The sequence below is a fragment of the Rhagoletis pomonella genome, unplaced genomic scaffold (genome assembly GCF_013731165.1).
Source record: "Rhagoletis pomonella isolate Grant_MI unplaced genomic scaffold, Rhpom_1.0 Rhpom_scaffold_00004, whole genome shotgun sequence".
Classification (NCBI taxonomy): Eukaryota; Metazoa; Arthropoda; class Insecta; order Diptera; family Tephritidae; genus Rhagoletis; species Rhagoletis pomonella.
The window spans coordinates 33,780,076-33,804,562 of NW_023458558.1; the positions used below are offsets into that span (position 1 = coordinate 33,780,076).

Genomic DNA, 24,487 nt, shown 5'->3' on the forward strand with positions numbered 1-24,487 from the left:
GTAACTGCATTCACTGGAATACCTAGCAACAGCTTTTTTCAAAGGATTTTCTCGTTGACGCGCTTCGACTTGTAGAACGAACGTGTTACCCGGTAAACTTTCTTCCTCCAAGTCAACCTCTTTTTGAAGGTATAAGATGCCATTATTCGGGTTGACGCGGAATAGTTTACGCTCATTACCGGAAATGATCTCATACACCAGTGTAGCGTTCAGCGAATCCTGGTCAAACGCCATGATCGGGGGAGAGAAGTAGAGTGGTAAGCGGATGGGTATACTCTAAAATGGTACAGATCAAAGATGATAAGAGAAAGGGAAACAAATAAGTATACAATTCCAGCTCTTTAAAATTGTGTCTGATATACATATTTGTACATTAGGGTGGAGCGGAAACAAAAAATTTTGCGTTACGGAGTTCTAATGGCGTGGGATCGTTGCCTGAGGACGCCAATTTAATACCCCTTAATTAATTTTGAAATCGGTTAATACTTTTTGCCTCCCATTTCTGATTGAAATTTTCAGATTTTTTTAAATTCTAAACAAATAATGTAATTATGTATGCAGTTTGGTAGGCCATTAAATTTTGTATAACAGAGTGCAAGTTTAGAGTGGCCACAAAATACCGCTGGTTTTTTAATTTTAATTTTTTTTTAATGGCATTACGTATTTTGTACCACACAAAGTTTGGACATGTTTTATATGCAGAAAATGAGCAAGACCTTCGACAAAAAAAAAATTATACCAAGTGCAAGTCTTAGCTATTTCAAGCCTTCATTTTATTGTTCTAAAATTTAATGGCTTACACAACAGCTTACGGTAAAAAGAGTTTTTATAGAAATTATCTGTTTAGAATTTAAATAAATCTCACAATTTCATTAAAAATGGAAGGCAGAAAATATTTACGTATTTCACAAAAATGTAGCGGTATTCTGTTGACGTCCAAACGTAACGATCCCCCGCTACTCGAATTTCATAATGAAAATTGTTTCCGCTCCACCCTAGTGCAAGTACATTTACATACATATATACTCACCGTCATAGGATAGAATTCATTGATCTTGGTACGATACACGCCCTCGGTAAATTTTGGTGGCAAATCATCCACATCCCGCACGTTAATAGTTATCGTCGTGTTGACTTGATTGGCTGGAGTGCCACGATCCCAGGCAAAAAGCGGCAGCTTAAACAGTCGTATGCCATTATCGAAATCCAATTCCTTCTTTAGTATTAGCAGGGCGCGATGTGGACTTTTAAGCGAAAAGTATGGACTACCATCGGCGGAGAGCTGCTCTGGCACCGTAGACATGCTGAAGTGTACCTCCGAGTTGGGTGTATTCGGTTTGTCACGGTCGAATGCTTGTATGCCTTCAAAGACGATTGTGCCAGGTGGCGTATTCTCATCCACGTCCACAATATAGGGAGTGTTTAGAAATTCCGGCGCATTGTCATTGACATCTTCAATATAAACCGTGATCGATAGGTAACTGCCCTACAATTTATTATATTTAATTATATTATTAGTACCAGAAGCTTTATTCACCCAATTACCTCTTCAAGCTTTTCATTTTTGCCCGCACACACCACACGAAATTTCAGCAAATTCCGCGGCACATCGCGATCTACAAGATCTTCAATGGAGCGTGTAAGCGTAATGCGTACTGTGGTGGTGTTTAATTCCGTTAATCCAAAATACTTATGATCACCGGAGTTATCGACACTCCTTAGCGCTATGGTAGAGCGGGGGTAGGCACGCAGTAGGAGTATTTCTTTACCAATCTCAGCATCTTCTCGCAAGCGTATAAAACGCACTCCCTCACTTTCTGCGGAAACGCCATCGTACATGTGAAAAGCGCATCCTGGAGTAGCTGCGCGCAGAATAAAACAAAAATTTTAAATCAATACATATTCTGCATATCTATAGGCGTACTGTATAGAATGCATGCGACCATATAATAGCAAATTTAAAGAAGAATATTAACATTCGATTGCTGCCCGGACGTAATCTCAAGCAAGTTCATCGATTAATTCAGAGTTATGAAAACACCCAAACGATTCTAACATATTGACCATAAATCGTTCAAGGTCTTATAATAGAGACACTACTGGATTTTTAATTTACCGTTTTCTACTCTCTAATTACCGGATCCTGCCTGGGCGCGTGTAGAAAAAGCTAATATCTGAAAATATCCCATATTACTTATTGTAAATCATTTACATGTGTGCAAGCTTATAGGGGGCAATCTCGAACTTCAGATTGTTCCTGATATGCGTACGATACAGCCAGAAACTGACAGTGTGTACACATTCATACATATATTAAAATTTGTGCGTAAGCAATTTGTGACAGCTACATACATATGTCTACCAAGCCGATCAGGTTTTTCAAACTAAAAATTCACATTAAATTCATTAATATTGTGGCTCGTGCGAAAACCTTGCAACACCTCCACAATGAATATATCAATATGTTCCACGGCACTGCAACGTGTCAACAGTTGCAGATATTGCAGCAATGGCATCAACGATAAAAACTTTCTTTAGTGTTTTTTTTTTTGTTTTTTTTTTCAATTTTGTTTTCAGTGAGAATTTTATAGTATACTTACCTACATCTTCTCAAATCCGCCTTATACATACATATGTATATATGCTCAGTACCAATCAGCCGCTTGGGTGGGACTAAGCGGACGGTAAGTGAAGTTGATCTAAAGGGGCTTTAGGAATTGTACAATACATACATATGTATACACCTGATTGACTGGCGTGTGGTTGCACATAGCCATTTTCATTTTTTCGCCCACTTTTTTCGCACAAATGTTTGCTGGCTGTAAATTTTCTTCTACATTTTTTCACTCTTATTTGCTTGTTGTTAGTACCCCTATTGTTATTGCTTTGGCTTGCAACATACGCGTGCGTACCTGTTTTACTTTACTCCTTCCGAAACAATGCCAACCTCGGCAACGCGCGGTGCAAGTGCAGCAACAGAAACTGCACAGTGGGTACAATGTGAATGTGCAGCACTTTAATATTTTTTCCCACCCTCATGACATAATTAACTAAATTTTCTTTATGGCATGGGTACTACATGCAAACTGTATGTGAGCCTGTTTGTAGCTATAGCTGCAGCAGCAGCATGTTGGTACATACTGCTGATGAAATTTTTAGAGCTGTCATGGTTTTTGTTTTTACTACTATGTACTATTGTTTTTTCTCTTTCAATTGTGGTTTTTATTTAAGTTAATCTATTCAAAGTATTCTGTCTCTGTGCATTCGAAGAATTGTTGCACATACCTTGTGTGAGAGTGTTAGTTGTGGCATATTGTTGGCAACGCATTTGCAACACGATCCAGATTGACACGCGACGGTCCACCACGGGCCGACATTTTTTCCGGCAGCTTTATCACGAAATACTTTACATTTGGTGAAATCAACAGGTTTTTCTTTCTTTTCCGTATGAATTTTTATATAAATAAAAAACCAAGATCATATGTACATATGTATATATGTACATATGTATATATAATATATGGTCATATTTATGCACAAGCATAAATGTAAGAAAAGCAAATGTAGTGTCACAGTGGCATTTAATTTTAGTTTCAAAAGGGTAAGCTAAATAAATAAACCGAATAGCCGCTATGACGTAGTCTTTTTATAAATCTTTTATAAGAAGTGTATGCCATCTGTCCTAAGCGAAATTTTGAAAAATATAAGCTAATATTCTACTCCCATTTTTCAGTTTTTTGAATCAGTATAGCCCTGCTGTTTCATTCATTCAGAAAATAAAGATTTGGCGCTGACATATTTCGCTAAGCTTTTGCGGTGCTCATCCTGTCGTACAAATGCAGTGACAGATGGTTTTATGTCGCCTCCGAAAAGCGGATGATTATCTTGAGAAGAAATATGCATGTATGCACATTAGGGTGGTCCAAAATAAGTAAAGGCGGAATCTTAATGCCCTCACCCCCTAGGATTGTTCTATATCGAAAAAATATACCCCTATATATACGCTCAAAATTTTCCAAGTATTTTGCATGGGGAAAAAACAACTTTTTATAGAAATGACGTATAGTTATTGAAAATTAATATTTTTAGACGGAAAAAGTCTGATTTTCTTTAGAGACTTCTAATAATAATACCTAATTTGTTATTTAACGATTTTTTTTAATAGTAAAGATTTTTTATATCCCCCCATTGAATTTTCTGGCATTTGTTTGAGGTTTTGGCGGACTTATAAAATATAGCTACTATGAAAAATAATAATGATTTGGTGTTATTATTGGAAATCTCTTGAAGAGAAACAAAGTTTTCCAATAAAATAATATTGATATTTAAGAATTCTATACCATTTCTACAAAAAGTTGCTTTTCCCCATATTAAATGCATGTAAAACTTTGGACGCTTTGAGCGACCTCTATATATTTTTTGATTTCAAAATACAAATAGTATATCTCTATTTTCGATAAAGAACAATCCAGTGGGTAAGGACATTAAAATTCCGACTTTACTCCTTTACATGCATTTCATTTTTGGAAAACCCTACTGAATATATCTACGTACCTTAGAAAATTTGTTATTGTCTGGCAAATGTTTTTCTATCATTTTAACTTTTTGAGAATTAGGCATAATATAGTAGGTAGGACTATTTATCATTTTCAAAGCCTAGTTAGGAAGTGGCCCATGCAGTGTTGAAGAGTTTTACGAAAAAGAGCCAAAGTTTACTTTTATTTTTTTTGCTCTCAGTAGTGTCGAAAAAATAAACGTTCATAAGTACATACATGTGTATATGAGCAAATCCCATGAATTATTTTTTAGAGTCACTCCCTTCACACGTCAGAAAAGAAACGGCAAAGCATTCTTCTTGTATTAATTTCAATCAATGGAGTTCCAGAAATAAGTAGATACATTAAAAAATAAATCAACTATTTGAACAATTTTAGCCTTAAAATATTTATTTAGGCGAAAAAGTACCGAAATCACTCACATTTTCATTGTCACACGAAAAAATCATAATTATTTTTATTTTAGTTACTTTGTGAAGTTTCCAAATAGAATGTTCATATTAAAAGCAATGGACGTTGGCATCAAATACAACATATATGTGAAGTGTAAAGAGTTTATCACGAAATTAAACAAAAAATGGCAGCATGCAGAGTATCTGTCGCAGCTATTTTGTAATTTTTGAAATTGCAAGAGTTTTTTTTTAATTTTAACAATTTTAGATAGGTCTAAATGTTCTTCTTGATAAAAAACGAACCCAGTGTAATAAAACTAGTGTGTCACCAAATGAAAAAAAAAAAATGAGTAAAATGACTACATACATATGATTTAATAAACTAAAATTCCATTTTTACAATTTTTATTGGCAAACTCAAAATTCATTCTAAAATTGTTTTTTACATGAAGAAAGTAATATACTTATATGGGCATAAGGACTACTACTCAGCCAAAAAAATAATCACCGTAAAGGAGCTCGTAAATGGATATTTTCTCGATGAAAAATCGAATAAAAACTTGTTTATGATAGCCGTTTACGATTCATTTTCGAATGGGTACTTTTTCGCGTGAAATTGTGGAGCACCTACGAACAATCGTAAACGGATCCAAAAAGGCATTCGTATGTATGCGAATTATTTATATTATAAAATATTGTGGTTCAACAAAAATTTCCAATAAAATTAAAACTTTTTCTTGTGCTGACAAGTTACTACCTTTGCCTTTTTCTATTGATTTTTTTGTTTTATCATTTACGAGCCTTTCTCCAACTTTTTTCCGATCGAGAAATGTACGTTTCCTTTCTAGTTGGGCGCGTAAAAATCTCCCACGCCAATATTTAATTACTTTGGAATAAGATGACTTAAGTAAAGGCATGCGAGCAAACGTGTTAGAAGACTGCGCATGGTGCTACGGAGCGTATACGTTACATACGCAACCACAGGTGTACATACATATAAGATCTCTGCATGAGTTGATTCAAAGTTCCTGCGAAACAGAGTAAAGTAGATTTGGATATTCTACTTCATATAAAAAACACTTAGCATTCTGAATTGTGCAATTTATGAAAATTCATTTCGTTTTAAATCTTCTACCTTCAAATGGAAGAATGTGAATGAATGAATGAAAAATGTTCAAATCATTCAAAGCCATTTTGTTAATATTTTTTGCTACAAAAAAGTTTTTTCGTATAGAAACACGAACGCCTGGTATTGGGAATTGAAGAATAATTTATAGCATACAGTAATTAAAAATAATTTTTTACCAAAGGTCCAATTTCGAACTTCGGAGGTCCGTAGCTCGATTTTAGAGGCTCATTTCGAGAAATGGCGAATTCCCTTTTTTAATTATGATTAATTATTATTAATTATCTCTTTAAAAAAAAATTGGTTTGGTTTGAAGAAAATACTGATAGTTTTTTTTTCTTGCTTCGTTCTGTTTCATGAGTTTTTGGTAATCTTTGCATGGCCCCTGATCCCTATATTAAAAATAGAGCAGTGCAATTAACTGCGTTGTGCGTGTGCCGAGAGAATTAAAAAATTATCTTTTTATCATTAAGGTAAAAATACCCCTTTTGGAATGGGTACCACTTTTAAAACAATATTATACATTTTTGTAAATAAAAGTATTATGTCGCACTGTGAACACACGTGAGTGCGATTTTCCTGCAACATCGTGAGCACTTATAAAATTGCGCAATTATTGACCGTATCTGCGTCCGCATAATTGCGCAATGATTGATCTATTTCGTTATTTTTATGAAAAATTATATGTTTATCATATAATTATAACACACTGGTGAAAAATGCCTAGCAGCTACTACTATTTACATACTACTATTTTACATAGTTGAAAGTCACAGGTCTCGCAGGTTTAGAGAATAACAAAAATTCCAAATTCCAAAATTTTGAATTTCATGAAATTATTATATCTCTTGAGATTTCTTATTTTTAGGATAATTTCCAAGATTTTAAAAACTATCGAAATATGGGAGATTCTAGAAATTTTGGTAAAATGAGAATATTATGAAATGTGCAAACTTATTGAGATTTTAGAGATTTTTATATTTTTCAAAATTTTGAGAATTTTATCTATTCTGAAATCCATTCTAAAATGTAAAGATGCGAGACATCACAAATTGTTGTAAAACCTAGAAAATTCTTAGAATTCTAAAATATATTAACATATTTGAAAAATTTCACAAGTTTTCCACTTTTCTGAACATTTATTTTGTGCTTTGTCCACTTCAGTACATACTATTTTAGTATGTTATTCGCGATATATGTTGAAAAAATATTTCCCAAAGAATTTCTGCTGGGTCCGCCCCTGTCTAAGACGTAATTTAAATTTATTGATAATAATAAGGTTCGATCCCTGCTGAAGTCTAGAAAAAATAAGTCTGATGAGGAGATGTGGTGATCTCCAAAATTTTTCCTAATAAACAATCGTGGCCAATCCAAATAAAAATAAAAAAAAAATAAACTGTTATTTGCAGATTATTTATATAAAAATCAAAAATAATTGTTATTTTCGATTAAAAAAATTTTGTTTCAATTAAACTTTTTAAATTCTTGACATTTTGTGTATATTCTTGACATGACAATCATGACGGTGACTTGGACAATCCAAATAAAAGCAAAAGAGAAGGAAAGTTTGAAATAAGAGAGGACAAAAGAATATAACAAAATACAGTAAATAGTGAAATCACAAAATTAATTATTTGAAATCCTTAAATCACAAAAATTAATTCCTCGTATCAAAAAATTGTAAAAATATTTTTTTAAGAACTTAACCCAATTAAACAATAAATTGTGTGCAAGGATTCAATTAAGGAAATCATCCTTATTTGAGCTAAACTATAAAAAAAATCCATTGACGTAATATTGTTGACATATATATATATAAATATATATATATGCGCGTATGCGCGAGGCTTCGCTACGCGCTGAATGTGTAGATATTAAATAAGATGCGATTGACAAATAAACAGGTTGCAACCCTACTAAAATATAATATATAATTGTGCCAAGCCCTTCCATTTGGCACCTGATTTCTTGCAATCGAACGAACAGCCCACATTTATAAATTTTTCGCACAGACTGCAACCCTCATCGAAAAATAAAGCCTTACTGCGAATCGGAAGGTCAAGCCTTTTCCTTATTGTAAATGCAGAGACCATATCCTTTCACTTGGTATCTCTGTTTTTAGTCCAACAAACGGTGAAGAATTTATAATTTTTAAAAAGTGGCAACCCTACTCAAAAAGTAATACATTATTGAACATCTAAAAGCCGAGCCCTTTTATCTGACACCTCATTTCTTGTAATCCTACGAGCAGTACGGATCTAATAATTGTTTAGACAGGTGGCAACCCTACAGGAATTTAAAGTACTAAGGATAATATTTTTATCGATAAAGATTATACTTGAAAAATCTCGTATAAATCCGTTTGGTAGTTTTTGAAATTAGCGTAGTCAAAATATCTCGACTTTCCTTTATACTATGAATGGAAGATAGTAATTTTGAAATAGGTGGCAACCCTATTCAAAAAATGAAAGCTTTTGAGCATGCAAAGGCCAGGCCCTTTCGTTTGGTATCTCATTTTGTAATCCAACTAACGGCGAAATTTTTTTTTTACTTTATAATAGGTGGCAACCCTCAGAAAAGTAATACATTATTGCACATGTAGAGGCTGTCTTTTCGTTTGACAGTGACGTTGCAGAACTGGTGCCTACGCTTATTATGATTACCAGGGAACTGATTTTTAGGACCTAAAAACCTATAAAAAAGGCAAAATAAAATAACGAAAAAGGCAGGAAAAGGCACTAGGTATTGCAAATAAGGCAAAACAAAATAGCGAAAAAGGCAAGAAAAGGTCCCTGCGCTTCTATAAGCCGCATGGACAATGTGTATATTTTTTAATCTTAAAATTGTAAATGCTATAATCACTTTTTCAAAGGTAGAAAAGGCAAAAAAAGGCAAATATCTTAAAAAAGGGCAAAAATAGGCAGCATCAAATGTGTATATATGGAATCAGGGAAAGCTAAATCGTGGACATTCTTAATCGAATATACTCTATCTCTTTAGCAGAAAAAAGGCAATTTCCATAAAATCCGTTCCCTCATGATAACATATAGGAATTTTATTAAAAGGTGGCAATTCTATTGAAAAAAATATTAGTGCTTTTCTAGAGGCCAATCCCTATCACTTGTCACCTCATCTTTTGTAATCCAACAAACGGTGCGGATCTTATAGTTTTTGTGACAAGTGGCAACCCTATTAAAATTCTAAGTATAAAAGAGGTCACTCTCCTGTCGATACAGAGTATATTAGAGAAAATCTCGTCAAAATCCGTTCAGTAGTTTTCGATATTACCGCGTACAAAGAATCTCGACTTTCCTTTATTATACTATGTATATATATATATATATATATATATATATAATATATAATAATATATATATATATATATGGTCGTTTAAAGAACAAAACCGCGTATCGTCATTCTGCAAAACCGCGTAACTGACATTGGCTGCCAAAAATTAGATTTGCTCACACAAGCTCTTGGCTCAATCCTTATCCATTCGTCCTGAAATATACTAGCCAGAAATGCGATATCTTTATAAAAAAGAGAACCATTTTGAAATATGAGTGTTTTTACGATCTAGAAAATTATTTCTACAACTTCACATACGCGGTTTTGAATTTTGCTGAACCGCGTATCAAGATAATGCAAAACGCGTATGCGAGGTTGCAAAAATTATTTTCTAGATCGTAAAAACACTTATATTCCAAAATGGTTCTCGTTTTTATAAAGCAATCGCATTTCTGTCTAGTATATTTCAGGAAAAATGGATAAGGATTGAGCCAAGAGCTTGTGTAAGCTAATCTATTTTTTAGCAGCCAATGTCAGTTACGCGGTTTTTCAGAATGACGATACGCGGTTTGTACTTTAAACGACCATATATATATCACTTGCATTTGGTTTTACTCAATACCGAGCCAACATGTTTAATTTGGCGCTTAGTGTAGCGGGTATAATTATCCAGTATCCTAGGGAAACTTTATTATAGAGCCTAAAGTGCTTTGGGAAACTTTGTTTCTTTTAATACTAATAAACCAGAAAACCCACACTCGATTGGTCAGGCCAAGAGTTTTAAGCATATCAAGGCACGCCATCACCAGCCTTGATGGCAGCTTGGCTGTCAGTTAGAATCGTGATGTTCTGATTCCGGTAGTTTCGCTTTCATTTCTGAATACTTAACTACAATTTTTATATTTTTTGGATCATGACACTCTTGTAGCAAACAAATAGGTGTGTGTTTTGGTTTGAAAGTAATGCGATATACATATGTAGTTTATTTTTTCTCAGTGTAGGCTTAATAATAGGGTCACGTTACTTTGTTTCCAACAAATCATAGTTTACCGAAATTTTGTATTTTGTCGATTTCATGTTATTTTTTTTTAGAAAATCACTTTTTGCGCACACCGTTCAAAATACATTATCCTTTCATTTGCTCACATAACATTTCGCTGTTACTCAATCACTTTTAGTGGCTTGTCATATTACTCTCTGTATACCAGATTGTACAACTTCCGTCATTTAATAACAACCAATAACTATGAACACTTAAATTGCCGTTTTCCTGAATTCGCACCTTTCAGTTAAAAATCGCTACCAGCAATTTTCATAATTTGAATTTACGTCAAAAAAATGCGCAACGACGATTTTAAAACTAACCAAGCCAGCCCACTAGCCGGCGGCAAAATATTGCGAGCTTACGTGAATTTTCATTGCTTTCCTGTTTGAGTACGGCTTCAGCTCTCGAATGTTACTATGTGTGTGTGTGTGTGTCTGCCAAAAAATCGGGTTCATGACCGAATAAACCACAAATTGGGCGGGCAATAAAAAGTAGTTATTAAAAAAAGTATATATATAATGTTTTTATTAAGGTGGCACAACAAGAGCAAATTTTTTAACGTAGCACTTGCATGCATGTGTGTGTGTGTTAAAACGTTGTTAACGTGAAAACCATAAAAAATAGAGAGAAATATAAAAAATATAAACATTAACGCGTACAAAGAGGAATAAAGAGGAGCAAAAAGTCAAACAAGATGTGCAGCCATTTAATCCAAAATGAGGTTATTTAACGGATCATTCCACATAAGCGCTGCTAACATTGTATTAGCTACATATGTACGTATGTATATGTGGTTGTTGATGGCAGTGCTCATTGTTGTTGTTGTGCTTGTGTGTTGGCCAATGCCATGGTCGCGGCCGTGGGTATCAGTAATGCAGCATGCCGCATGCCAAGATGCGCAACAAGCCACCACACAAAGCAAGAAAGATGCAACAACGCGGGTGTCTAGCTAGGCGCATACTCGTTGCGCTGCGGTGTTGACCATAAAAGTGCGTGTGCGCCAAATTGATGCGGACGCACGCGCATGCGTGGATGCTGATAATTTTGCTGCATACTTACATACAACTCACAATCATACATATACATAAATCTTTCGAAATTGAACAACTTTTAATTGCAACTTAATGAATGAGTAACTCGGCGGTGTGCCAACATTAAACTTGCCTCGCACAAACCCCAAATTTGTGGCATTCAAAACGAAGCAATTACAGATGAATATTATCCACAGGTTCAATGTATCCTTTGCGCTTAATTGCATTTGCATTTTTCATACACTCACTTTGCGGCTCAGCGCATTTATTTTATTTATTTATTTATTTCCTTTTTTTGTTTTTGTATAATTAGCTACTGCATTACTTTGGCAGTGCAGTTTCGCTTAGTTGACTTTGATGAAGTTTTTCGATTTGCTAAATTATGATTTTTTTTTTCACTTCCTTTCACTTCACGGCAAATGACTCGCAAGTTTAAGGTCGTACTGCGCGCCGCGACGATCCTTAAACGCTTCCAGCAACTAGCTAACTTTTTATATTTAGTATTTCTTTTTCCGGGTTAATTGAGGTGTCATCAGTCACTTGGTGTCACACAGTCACATTCATAGTAGCAGCGTTTAAATTTAGTTGCCTCAGGAAAGAGCAATGTTGTACAAAATGTAGATGTGTTTTTTATACATATATGTATATATGTATTTAAATATGTATATGTGCATACATATGTATATGCACTCACTGCTTGCTACCAGTCTAAATATCTATCGCAGATATGATTTTGCGCGCGCACACTTGCAACAACGACCGCACTCGAACCGCGAACTAACTAAACTGAAGCAGCGTTGGCCTAAGCGACTCTGGCCTAGCTTCGCTCCACAAAGTACTCCAACTGCTGGCAACAACGTACATAATGTCGAAGTTGGAGCACAACAACAACTGCATGTGTTTGGCTAGCTGACTGGTGCGCGCATTCAACTGGTTGTCTATGTTTGTAAGTGGCTAGATGACTTGCTCCCAGTTGCCGCCAAGTTTGTTCGCTGCTGGTAGTGCAATAATTGCCGCTGAAGCCAAACTACATACATATGTATGTACGTACTTATGTACTTGTAGCTATTGCTGTCCATTCTTCGCCGGATCGTAACTTGCTACGCATTAGCGCGGCAGGCTGCTCGCCCACTTAATGTTGCATGTGGCACAGTGGAGAGTGAAAGAAGAAACAGTGGCGCATGTTGCACCAAGTGTATGCCACTTCTATTGGTAATTACACGAGCGCATTGGCTTATCAGTCAGCCAGCTGTCGACTTGTTGCACGCATAAGGAAGTGTTGAGCTGTTGCAAAGGCGAGTTGTGTGCGTATTATGGTGGCGACGTAAAGCTGTCGGTGGCTCAGAACTTGGCGTGCAAAAATTAAAAACAGCAGCGACATTGGGTATGCATTGAAAGTGCTTAGCAGCAGCAGCAGTTGTTGCGATTATGCAAAGACCCAGTTCAAAAGATGAAGATTCGCGTACGCTTATAAACACATTTTTCCACGCTTTCATTGGATTAACACAAATATTTACATGGAATGAATTTCCGCAAATATTTCTCAAACGCTTTCTCTTTCGTTCTCGTAGAGTAAACGAACAATGCATCTTCGCTGCTAAACCAAGGGCTTATATTAATTAAATTTGCAATTTTTTGCGCTCTTATTGCTCGCGGGAAAACTATATGAATTTGCGACTTAATTTGTATTTAAAAATTTTCAAAGCTTACATACTTGCTAATATCAATCCATGAAATCGAAATCGGCAATGTCGGCACTATAACCATTTGTCGGTTCAAGTTCAGATCACAAAAAAAAAATCGCTAATTGCCTCTTTTCTTTGCCCTTAAATTATTCTAATGGCTTCACGAACGAGCAAATTTGTAAGGTGCAATTTTTTTCTGTGAGAGAGCAGGCGCTGCTTTTCCATCGCCTAGCGCGCCCAAGGCAGCATATTTAGTATGTTGTCCAGAGATATTCTTAGATTGAGCTCTAAGCTGATATCATTCATAGTGTTTAAGTTGATGAGTAGATTGTGCCCATAGCAAATTTTTTTTTGTGTTTTGACAGGCAAAAGTTATCACGGGTGATTTGCCTACGAATCGCACTAAAACTCATGAAGATATCATCTACCGTTCGAGAAACCTCCATGGAAAACTGAAGGCTTGCTGCAATGCAACGAGATACTTCCAGATACAATACCTAGAAGTTATAGGGAACTAGATCAGATCACTATGTGCTTCTGTTTCCTTAGTAAGTGGTGCACTAGAATACCCATGAGAGGTCATGGGGAAACCTAAATAGCCTCGGCTCTATCTTCACCAATGGGCCTGAGCCAGGGACATAACAGTTATTGATGAAAATTTGTCATTGAAAAGTTCACTATGAAGGAAGTGTTCTACAACTACGTTATATATATACCAGACGATTTCTCTTTTCACCGAGAATCAAATTTAGCAATAATTTTTTTTTGTAGTTTTATGCAAAATTAAAAATAACAATTGTTTTTTATTTATATTTTACAATTTTGGATATCAATCAGTCACTGACTTTTATTTTTTTAGTCATACGTATAAAAGTCATGATCATTTTTCGCAGTTAAGAAGGTGTTGGGGAACAAAAGTTTACTACGACTTATACAAATGACTTTTATAAGTATGACATAAAAAATAAATGTCACTGTCTGATTATTATTGATGAACTTTATAAATAAAAATATTCAATAACTGTTATCTGAAACATATAATATAAAAATAAAAAATAGCTCTTGATTGCTGGTTATTTAGTTGAAAATCAAAAATGATTGTTATTTTGGATTTAAAAACGAGAAATGAGAAATAACTGTTATGTAAGGAGTAATTAAATAAAAGTAAAAAAATAATTGTTAAAGAGCAATTTTTATAATAAAAGTTGTAATTTTTACTGTCCCTGGTCTGAGCTGAATATTGGAAAAGCCTTGGAATCCATTTCGTTTTCATTTATTATTAAAACGGTGATATTAGCACAGTAAGAATTGCCTTTTTTTTATTAGTACAAAAAAATTAACATAGGTACAAAATACAATAGAGCTTACAATGGATATGGGACAATAAAAACAAAACGAGCAATTAAATATTAAAAATTAAAACAAAATCTAATTACAGTTGAACTTAATTGTAATCTTATATTAAATTAAAGCAAAATTAAATTAATCTAATTTTGATGGCCTGATTAAGTGGCTAGAAAAATGAGAGTATAAAATTGCTTTGTAGTAGCTTTTATTTAATTTTCGTCTTCTGCAGTTGGAATGGAGTTCAAACTTCTAATCGTATTGATGAAAAACAATCTAGTCAATGTTACAATGTTGAATTGCGATGAAAAGTTCGTGAATTTTTGCATAGAGTTTTAAATTCGGATTTAGATGGTTTTATTTAGATAGTGATTTATACTTTTTATAATGAGCATTAAAAAATACAAAAGAAATATAATCAGAACTGGTCAAAATATTGATGTGCTATCCTTGTGTCGCAGGCTGTATGTACCTATCTACATACCTGGGTGAGTTGTTTTTTGCTGATCGTTCTTCTAATAACTCCGAGACTTATTCCGATGAGCCATTGTGTATAAATAGAATATAAATAATATTTTAATTATTATGTTGGTTCTGAGAAGCATTAATTTTAGCATTCGCATTCGCAATGATCAATACGGATCTTTTGCAAATGCGAATATTGCAGGGACCGAAAATAACAGTTATTTTTTTTACGAGTTAAACTTGGCCAAATATTTTTTTTATTCCGAAATAAAAGTCCTAAAATCGAAAAACGCTGATGACGTTACAGGTTCTCCAAATTTAGAAAAAAAAACCAAAAGAATGAGAATGAAGAATTTGTGAAGAAAACAATGGTGTTTAAACAACGGTCTTGCCATGATGCTAGATTGTGAAGATGAAAGTCAGAGTGATGCATCCGACATTTGCAGCCTCGATGCAATTCTCGAAAAGGAATTATTGCACCACAAAAACAAGAATAAATAAATATAACTGGAAGGCCTCTCAACTGGTGCCCGTCAATCCAAAAGAATTTACAGTTCTGTCGAGTTTAACGTTTTTCAAGTTTGTCGCCTCGAGCGAGTAGTTATTTAGTGGCGCAGGTTTGATTTACGACCCTTTAAGAAACGGGCTGTAACCCGAAAAGCAACAACATTACCTACTTTTTAATAGAAAGATTTATTAAATACAATGTTCCAATTTCTAAGTTCGAGTTCATACTTAAAAAAAAAAAAAACATTATGAAAAATTACTAGGCTTTCCATTTTTTATTCGCCCAAATCACCTAAGTAATTTCTTAAAAATACTTGACATCCGCATTCGCATCCGTATCCACGGATGTTAGCTTTTAAACATTCACATACGCATTTGCATCCACGGATGTGTAAAATTCCACGTTCGCAACATCCCTAATTTATACCTACACACATATTTGGTTAAAGTTTAACATACCTGCGAAACAAAGAGTTCTCAAAATCGTAACGAAATCGTAAATCGGAAGAGTGTTGCAAACTCTGTAACGATTTCTTTACGAATCTTCAAAGAAAATTATACGAAGTGGTTAATACAATCTGGTAAAGCAGTTTCTGTACGATTTCTTAAAGAAAATTCTGAAAAAAATCTTCATAATGCATCATTATTTTCATTGATTTCCCGATTTTCTTCAGAAATTTAAACCTGTATAAATCAAATTGTGCACAACACATTTTATTTGGAAAATTCGGGAAAAAACACAGGTCAACAAAATTTTACCACCTTTCGTTTCGTGGAGATTTTTGGGTGGTGAATCCGAATCTGGCCTTATAATTTTGAGATATCCTAAACTTAAAGTGCCAAAAAGTGGCAATTCTACGGCCAAAAATCTACAAGAAACGATGTGTTGGTAACGAAAAAGTAAAAATTTGTCCAACAGTGAAATCGGAAAGAGAAGTAATGATTTACCTACGAACCCTTCTGTACTTACTATTCAGATTAAGATTCAAGTGTAGCAACGATAAATATCATGAAAACGATTTTAAGCTTATTTTGTAGGTATCATATCTCATATCAAATGGCTTACAAATTTCACTAACCTTACAAACACCATATTTGCCTATTCCTTAAGTTTATTTATGTACTTACTTCATAAATACATTTTATGCAGTTGTAATTTGAGAAAAAGTTAAATCGAAATTTTTCATTTGCATTACATCAAGTTTATGACCTAAATGCTTCAGAGGTACATATTTACATATGTACGTGGATAAGCGAGTGCATAAATTTTCGTTTGGTTTTTTTTGATAATGACAAAAATGTCACAATTAAATTTTATTGTGGTAGATAATCTGGCTTTCAAAAAGCTCGAAAAAAAATGTCACACCCAAGCCATTCACAAAAGCCAATTTGATTTGTTAATATTTGCTATTGATCAAATAAAAAACGAAAGAAAAAATTGTGAACTGTGTTATAATTTCGATTTCCCTATGACAGCGGCTATGAAATAATATAAATATAAACAATGCTTATTAAAAAAAAAAAAAAACAGATATTAACATGCAGGCTTACGTCTGGCAATCGAGTATGAATGAGCTTGAGTGCGTAACTGTTTTTTTTTTCCATAATAACAACACACTTAAAGCAGTTTAATTTCATAACAATAAAAAGCATTAGCATAAAGCTAATATACAACTTGTTGCTCGCGCTTGCAACGCTCCCTCCATTATATTTAGTTTTATACAGTAAGGCATGTTTGCTGCAGCCGGTAAAACATCTTTCCAACTTCGCGCCTATACGTATATATACATATGTATGTATGTAGTATGTATGCATGTGCATACCTTTCAACAACTATTATGTAGCATAAGAAAAGAACGAACCACACAACTGCCCACTTATTGGACTTTGTGGCTGACCAAACGACGAGCCGACGTACATATATTGCATGGTTGCTGAATGGCTTGCAACCTGTTGCTGCCACAGTTGATGTTGACGCCGCGACCACTATTACCAGCACCGCAACCACCAACCACCAGTGCCATTGCCACAGTCACTTTGTGCAATATTCGTAACAAAGTTGCCTCTGTTGTTTAGTAATAATAAAGAATACTATTAACGCAATTGTTTAAGCGACTACTGATCTGGTAAAGAATAATGAAAAGAAAGGAGACGATAAAAAAGAAAGAACTTAATGGAATAGAATGCAATTGATTGCAGGTGGGGAAGAGCACGGCCAACAGCGAAGACAAAAGAATAGAAAGAAAAATCCATTGCGAGGTGTTGAGTGTAAAAGTTTATGAAAACTAGCAGATGTTGCGCTTATAAACAATGAGAAGCACAAGGAAAAGGGGAATTTTCGGTGGGGTGCATCGGACGCATATAACGGTCAGTATGCGCTCACTCATCTGAGCCAACAACGATATTGATTAGCATAAGCCTAATCGCTTATATCTGCCATATTTTGTTTGTACATGCACATATATACTATTAGATGCATAAATACAGTAAAACCCGCTTAAGTACCTCACGAAAAATTTCAGCTTTTTGAGGTACTTAGGCGGGTTGGCTACTTAAAAGAACCCGCTTAAGTACCTCGATGCGGGTACTTAAGCGAACATAATTATTGATGTAGTTACATCTTTTTGTTAACTTACATAAATATGTAAATCCTTAACATTTAATGAAGTAAACTTATTTATTTAAGATTTTTTAATTAAAATACAGTTCATTCCCGAACAAATACCATATAAACCTAAGCTTAAGATTTTATAGAACACTTAAAGAAAAAAAATCATCAAAATTTAAAATTTATTTTTCTCAGATGTGTTTTTGGAGTATACAGTTTTATAGCGCATTCAATTTTAGTCTAATAATGTGCAAGTGTCAAGCGGCTAAAAATTCCCGTTGCTTTTTTAGAATTTTTTTTGCCGAAGGTGTGTAACGCTGTCATAATATGTAAATATTTTAAGGAATTTTTAAAGGACACTAAAAAGGGGAAACTTATAGGTAAAATGGTAAATGGGGTACGAAAAATTTAGGTTTTTAGGCGGGTTGGGTAAATAAGCGGGGAGGTACTTAAGAGAGGGATTTTTTTCAGATTACATTCAAAAATTCATATTACCCAAAAATGTTGGCTACTTAAGCGGGGCTACTTAAACGGGTTTCACTGTAGTTGTGTGCTGTACCTATATTAGTATTGTATGTACACATATTAAGCCGTATCACTACATATGAAAAAAAAAGTTTATCGTATGTCAGTTTTATTTAAACGCTTTGGTCGAAAAAAAATGTTGAGTGTCCAGTTTAGGCAACCGCTATTAACCGATAAATCGCGTTATAGCAAACTTTCTTATTTGATATCCGTTATGTCGCCATAAAGTTCTCGCTCAGGACTATAATTAGCCATTAATAAATTTTGGTTTTAAAACCCGTTTCGATTTATACCTTTACTAATTAAAAATAACAATCTGGGGATAGTATTTCTAAGAAAAATGAAGGTGTAAATCAAAACGGCATTTTGAACCAAAATTGTGTTTAATGTCAAATTATAGTCCTAAACGAGGCCTTTTTTGCGGCATTTAAATAATCGGAAATCAAATGCGAAAGTTGTAGCAAATAACGAGATTTTGCGGCTTTTACGAGTCCGTAAAAAAATGTACGCCCAATATTTTTTCTCAACATAATTATTCAAATAAAACATACACACTTTTTTGTTATACGCCTTAACGTACATATCGACACCTGTGTGGAAGATCGACCTATCTCGGCAACCAGTTCCAAAAAGCCCTATCTCAGGAAACTTTTCAACAATGCCCTATCTCAGAATTCGGTTCAGAATGTCATATTTCAGCACACGTTCAATATATTTTCATTGAGATAGGGCGTTTTTGAACCGAATACTGAGGTAGGGCGTTTTTCAACCAAATTCTGAGATTAGGAATTTTTCAATAAAATTCTGAAGTAGGGTGTTTTTGAAAAGTTGAAAGGCGAGAGTAATGGACTACTTTCGAAAATAGAATGTGCACGTTTTTGAGCAGTGCTGGAAATTCTTCTTAGTAAGTTTTCAGGATCATAAAGTTTAAGCATAATTTCCTAAATAATTTGATATACGAACAATTTTTAAATAAAAGCTTTTTCAGGGTTGGTAAAGCGTATCGAATGTGAATGAAGACTTTGTATTTTGCTCCATATTAAAAATCATAACTTAACCGCTAAAATTGGATTTCTATTTTTCCGATCAAATTTAACCTTTTATTTTTTGAATTTTTTCCATCAAGGAAATCGCTAGTTTTTATTTTTATTGTTTCCGACATATGTATTATAAAAGTTATTTTCAGTTTTAACTCTTTAGACGATAAAAGATTTAAATCGGTCATAAAAACATAACGACTAAAAATTCTCAAAAAAATAAAAATAAGTAAATAACGATTTTGCATTGATCAATAACGGTTATTTTCGGTCCCTGGAAAAAAGTTCAATTGCATTTTGTTTTTAATATACTATGTAGAGTATGTAGAGCGCAGGATATCGGGACCCGCGGGAAATACGGTACGGTTTCCAACCGGGTTAGTAGTTTAGTAGCTAGTCATTAATTTATCGACAATTTTGCATAAAAAAAAAATAGTAATTAAAAGTCATTTTACTTTGGGTACAATGAACTTTCAGAAACACAAAAGTCACTAAATGGAATAATGGACTTAGAAGTTATGAGCACTTAAGTAAAGATACATACAAAAAGCTTCTATATAAATTTATGATTTGCATAATGTAGGGAACACAACTTTCACTAAAATTTTGAATCGTTGTATCTCAGAAAAGGCAGTTCTTAGGAACAAAGTAGTTATCAAATTTTTATAGATACATAATTGCATGATCTGCACTCTTTCATTTCCCATTTTGATATGATACACTTTACAGTTTGGCTGAAAAATTCTAAAGAACCAATTTATGTGACCTTTGACCTTGAACAAATTTTTTCAAGTTATGGGATCGATGGGGACATTTCACATTCGTACCGATTTTCACCTCTATGCCAATTATTGTTAGCTTACCATCCTCCCCCCTATTATTGCGCTAAATAATATTAAAACCTCTAAAGTAGTAAATATTCGTCTTATATACATACACATCCATATGTAAGCATATGTGTGTATGTATGTATGTACATATGTATATGAATTAACTTTATTTAAGCAACTCATGTACATCTTCGGCATCGATTACGCCAGTGTATTATGAAAATACAAATCAAAACAAACCATTTAAAATTCAACAAATCGAGCAAACCCGTCGTACTAAGTAATACGAGTTGGTAAACGTCCCAATAAACCAAATAATAATAGTAATAATAATAGATTGGCGCTTACACATATGTTAGTGTTTGGCCGAGCTTCTCCTCCAACTTGTGGCTTGCGCCTTGATATTGTCACACAAAGCGGCGGGACCTACAGTTTTACGCCGACTCCGAACGGCGATTGTATTTTTATGAAAAGCTGTTTTTCATGGCAGAAATACACTCGGAGGTTTGCCATTGCCTGCCGAGGGACGACCGCTGTTAAGAAAAAACCTTTTTTCTATATTTTTTGCGATGTTGCTTTGACGAGGGTTTGAACCCAGGTGCTGCGGAATGGAAGCGCGCACTACTTACCACTACACCACAGCGGCCGAATAAACCAAATAGCTTTGAAAATAATATTTTGATAAGCTTACCAATTCAAGTGCTAAGCTTGCAAACAAAAATACGTCGGAATTTGTTAAAAACGTCTATTGAAAAAAAAAGAAAAATCGAAACGGATCCTGCGCTATTGTAGTTTTCTTGTCAGATGGTTTATTGGGGTACTTTTGCGCAAACATATGTATGTACGTAGGTATGCACGCGTCAATGTATGGGCATATAGCCAACTAAACGAGAAAATAAATACAAATCTGCTCTTATGTAAAACATTAACACACACACTTATATTACCTTATCCAGAAACTATTTCGGTATGATGACGGATGATCGTTAATCTAACTATGAGTATCCACTTAGTTAAAGTGTTTTGCTTACAAATTTGACATCCACATAATCTATGTAAGAGGAATATGTATGTATGTAAATCAATCTCCCTACGACACAAAACTGTTATTGCTATGGTTATATAATTAGCTATGTTAATGTTATGTGCGCAGATGTACAAGTAGTGAAAGCTTTTGACTGCCATTCACCAGAAGTGATTCTTTTTCATACAGTTAAATCGCAGTCCATCATTGTCCAGATATTTATATCCAAGTATCTTCTGGGTATAGCCCAAACCCTCGTTTGGTAACGAGCTAAATTTGAGAAGGCAAATTACCCTACCACATAAAAACCCCTCCAAGGACTATGATTTGAGGGTATGCAACTGGAATGTCCGGACGCTTATTGGGGAAGGTGCCTCTGCCCGGCTGCTTGATATCCTCAGGAAGACAAAGGCTGACAAAGAAATCCCATGGATGGAGAATGTCAGAAAAGCGTAGGGCCTGGCGACGTCTACTACAGCTGCCACATAAAGGAGAGCGAATTTGATGTTGAATTTGTGGTGGGTGAGATATTCCGTCACCGAGTACTGTCGTTCGACCCTGTGTGGACAAGCATCTAGCTTCAATCTGCATCAAATCGAGATTCTTTAACATCTCGCCCATCTGCGCCCACGGAAGGGAATGACGAGCACTAAATGATCCCTTCTATTGGCGCTTGAATCACACATACGAGAGCTGCTCCCTATCACGATATCAAAATCATACTCGGCGTTTTCATTGTCGAGGTGTGGAATGAAGGGATCTTTGCCCCCAATGTCAGAAAATACAGCCTTCATGACAAAAGGTCCATTAATGAAGTGAGACTGATCGACTTCTCCCGGGCCTGAAACATAGTAGTATGCTGTACTAGGTTTTAGAAAAAAAGTCTACAAAGTTATGTGGCTGTATTCAGATCGAAAAATGTGAACCAAATGTTGTGACAGATGTAAGGCACGTTTCCAGTGTTTTAGAAGTACTTAGTACATCGAGAAAAGCGTGGATTACAAACGAATATGTTTCAATGGGAGCGCGCATAGTGACGAGTAGGGACGCTTTGCTCGTCGCTCCACTATGTTTTTGGGCCAGAGCTACTCAAGAACGGCGGCGAGGAGTTGGAACTAGAGTACTAGAATTTAGGTATGCTGTGCCCAATATACAAGAAATGAGACCCCGCGCTACGTACCAGCTACCGCGATATCAGCCTTCTAAGCAATTATTGAATGGTCTTAACGAGCGTGTTTTGTGAAAACTTAAGCTTATGCTCACCGAACTGGTTGGACCTTATCAGCGTGGCTCTAGACCTGAAAAATCCACCATAGATCAGGTATTCAAAATATGCCAAATCTTGGAAATGTCTCGCGAGAATTGCTTCGACACGCATTGTCGAGTTCAAAGCCGTTTTCAACAGCGCGAAAAGAAGTTGTCTTTGTGTCGCGATGTGTGGATTTAGTATCCCCGCTAGATTGATGTGGGTGTGAAAAATGATGCTGAGGATTAGCACAAGCAACGTTTGAATTGTAAAGGGCCTTACCGAGTCGTCTGATACCAAACGCGGTTTCAGAAATTTTTCATGTTATTTCTGACGTTGGATAGCAAATAAGAGCCACAGAACTTTGCCGCCGAAATCGACATAATCGGAAAAAACAAGTGCTACGCCTATATAGAAGAAAAGCGAATATACCTGGTGGGGAACGAGGACAAAACGAACTATCTCCAAGCATCTGACAATCAGTCTCGGCGCCCACGGCACTGTTGACAGTTATATGTTCGAAAAAGTAGAGTACTTCATTTATTTAGGTACCAGCATTAGCCTTGAAATCCAATGGAGAATCACTCTTTCAAGAAAAACGAAAACATCTGGTGAAACGCACTTTGAGTTTTCGAGATAAAGTTTCAGCGAAAGATTTACGGGCATTTATGATGAACTGTATAAGCCTTACAACGATATAGACATACTGAAGCGAATTAAAATACATCGGCTCTGCTAGCTAGGTCATGTCATTCGAATGGACAGAAACTCTCCAGCTATAAAAGTATTCAACACCGGCCGCGATGCTGGTAGCAGAGGAAGAGCAACGCCTCCTCTGCAATGGACAGACCTAGTAGAGAAGGACTTGGCTTCACATCACATTTCAAATTGGCACCAGGTGGCACAGAAAAGAAACGACTGGTGTTCCCTGTGTGACTCGGCCAAAATCGCTTAGGCGGTTACAGCGTCAATAAAGAAGGTGGAGATTCTATGCCATGTTATAATCATGTAGAACATCTAAACAAAATTTAGTTTCAAGTATTTGTAACAATTTGAAATAAAGTGCAAATGCAATATGTTTATCCAATCTCAAATAAAATCATTTTCAGCCATTTTAACTTAGAATTCTACCCTTCTCAACAAAAAGGTAATTTTCGCAATGAAAAGAACTGTATTGAAAAAGTAAGTTATGTAATTGTTCTTAACTTGAGAATGAGCTATTTCCCAAATTTTTCTGTACACGAATATATGTATATGTACATTAGCCGCCTTCGATTCGCCTCTTATCGTTATTTTTGATCTTTGCTCGTTTAACGATAAATTACTATTTAAATGCAATAACAAAGTTAGCTAGCAATGCTGAACATTGGCGAGTTTGGTTGCTTCACGTCACATTTTACATAACTCAGATTCTTCACTCAGACACCATTATTCACTCGTTTTATTTTATATTTTTCTATTGGCGTGCAAAACCCGCATTTTCCTTTTGCACCCGGTGTCATTTCTTTTCAAGTAGAAAAACAGGAAATTTGCCACGAAATTCGGTCAACCGTATCGAAAGAGTTGAACCAGCTGCAACTTGCTAGACTACATGCCACATGTTGCACTTTGATAACGAAGCTAACATAGCGCACGGAGTTGCAGAAATCTTTTATTTATTTAAATAGCACAACAGAAAAAGTACATATTTATGTATAGGTGTAGGTGTACATTTATTTGTTTACTTTCCATAAACATACGACACCACATATAAGAGTATGCAATGTTTTTTGTATGC

General features: G+C 34.9%; 1 protein-coding gene across 1 annotated transcript in view; it reads right to left on the reverse strand.

Annotated features, from left to right (window-relative positions):
* The window catches only part of LOC118737505 (cadherin-89D), a 41,059-nt gene extending 29,387 nt beyond the window's left edge, over positions 1–11,672 (reverse strand). The window contains exons 1-4 of the mRNA XM_036468057.1: positions 11,573–11,672; positions 1,546–1,862; positions 1,031–1,486; positions 23–276 (exon numbers count right to left, since the gene is read on the reverse strand). Of these exons, the coding sequence (XP_036323950.1) occupies positions 23–276; positions 1,031–1,486; positions 1,546–1,862; positions 11,573–11,672 (1,127 nt within the window). The remainder of the gene's footprint in view (positions 1–22; positions 277–1,030; positions 1,487–1,545; positions 1,863–11,572) is intronic.
* Between the last annotated feature and the right edge of the window lie 12,815 nt (positions 11,673–24,487).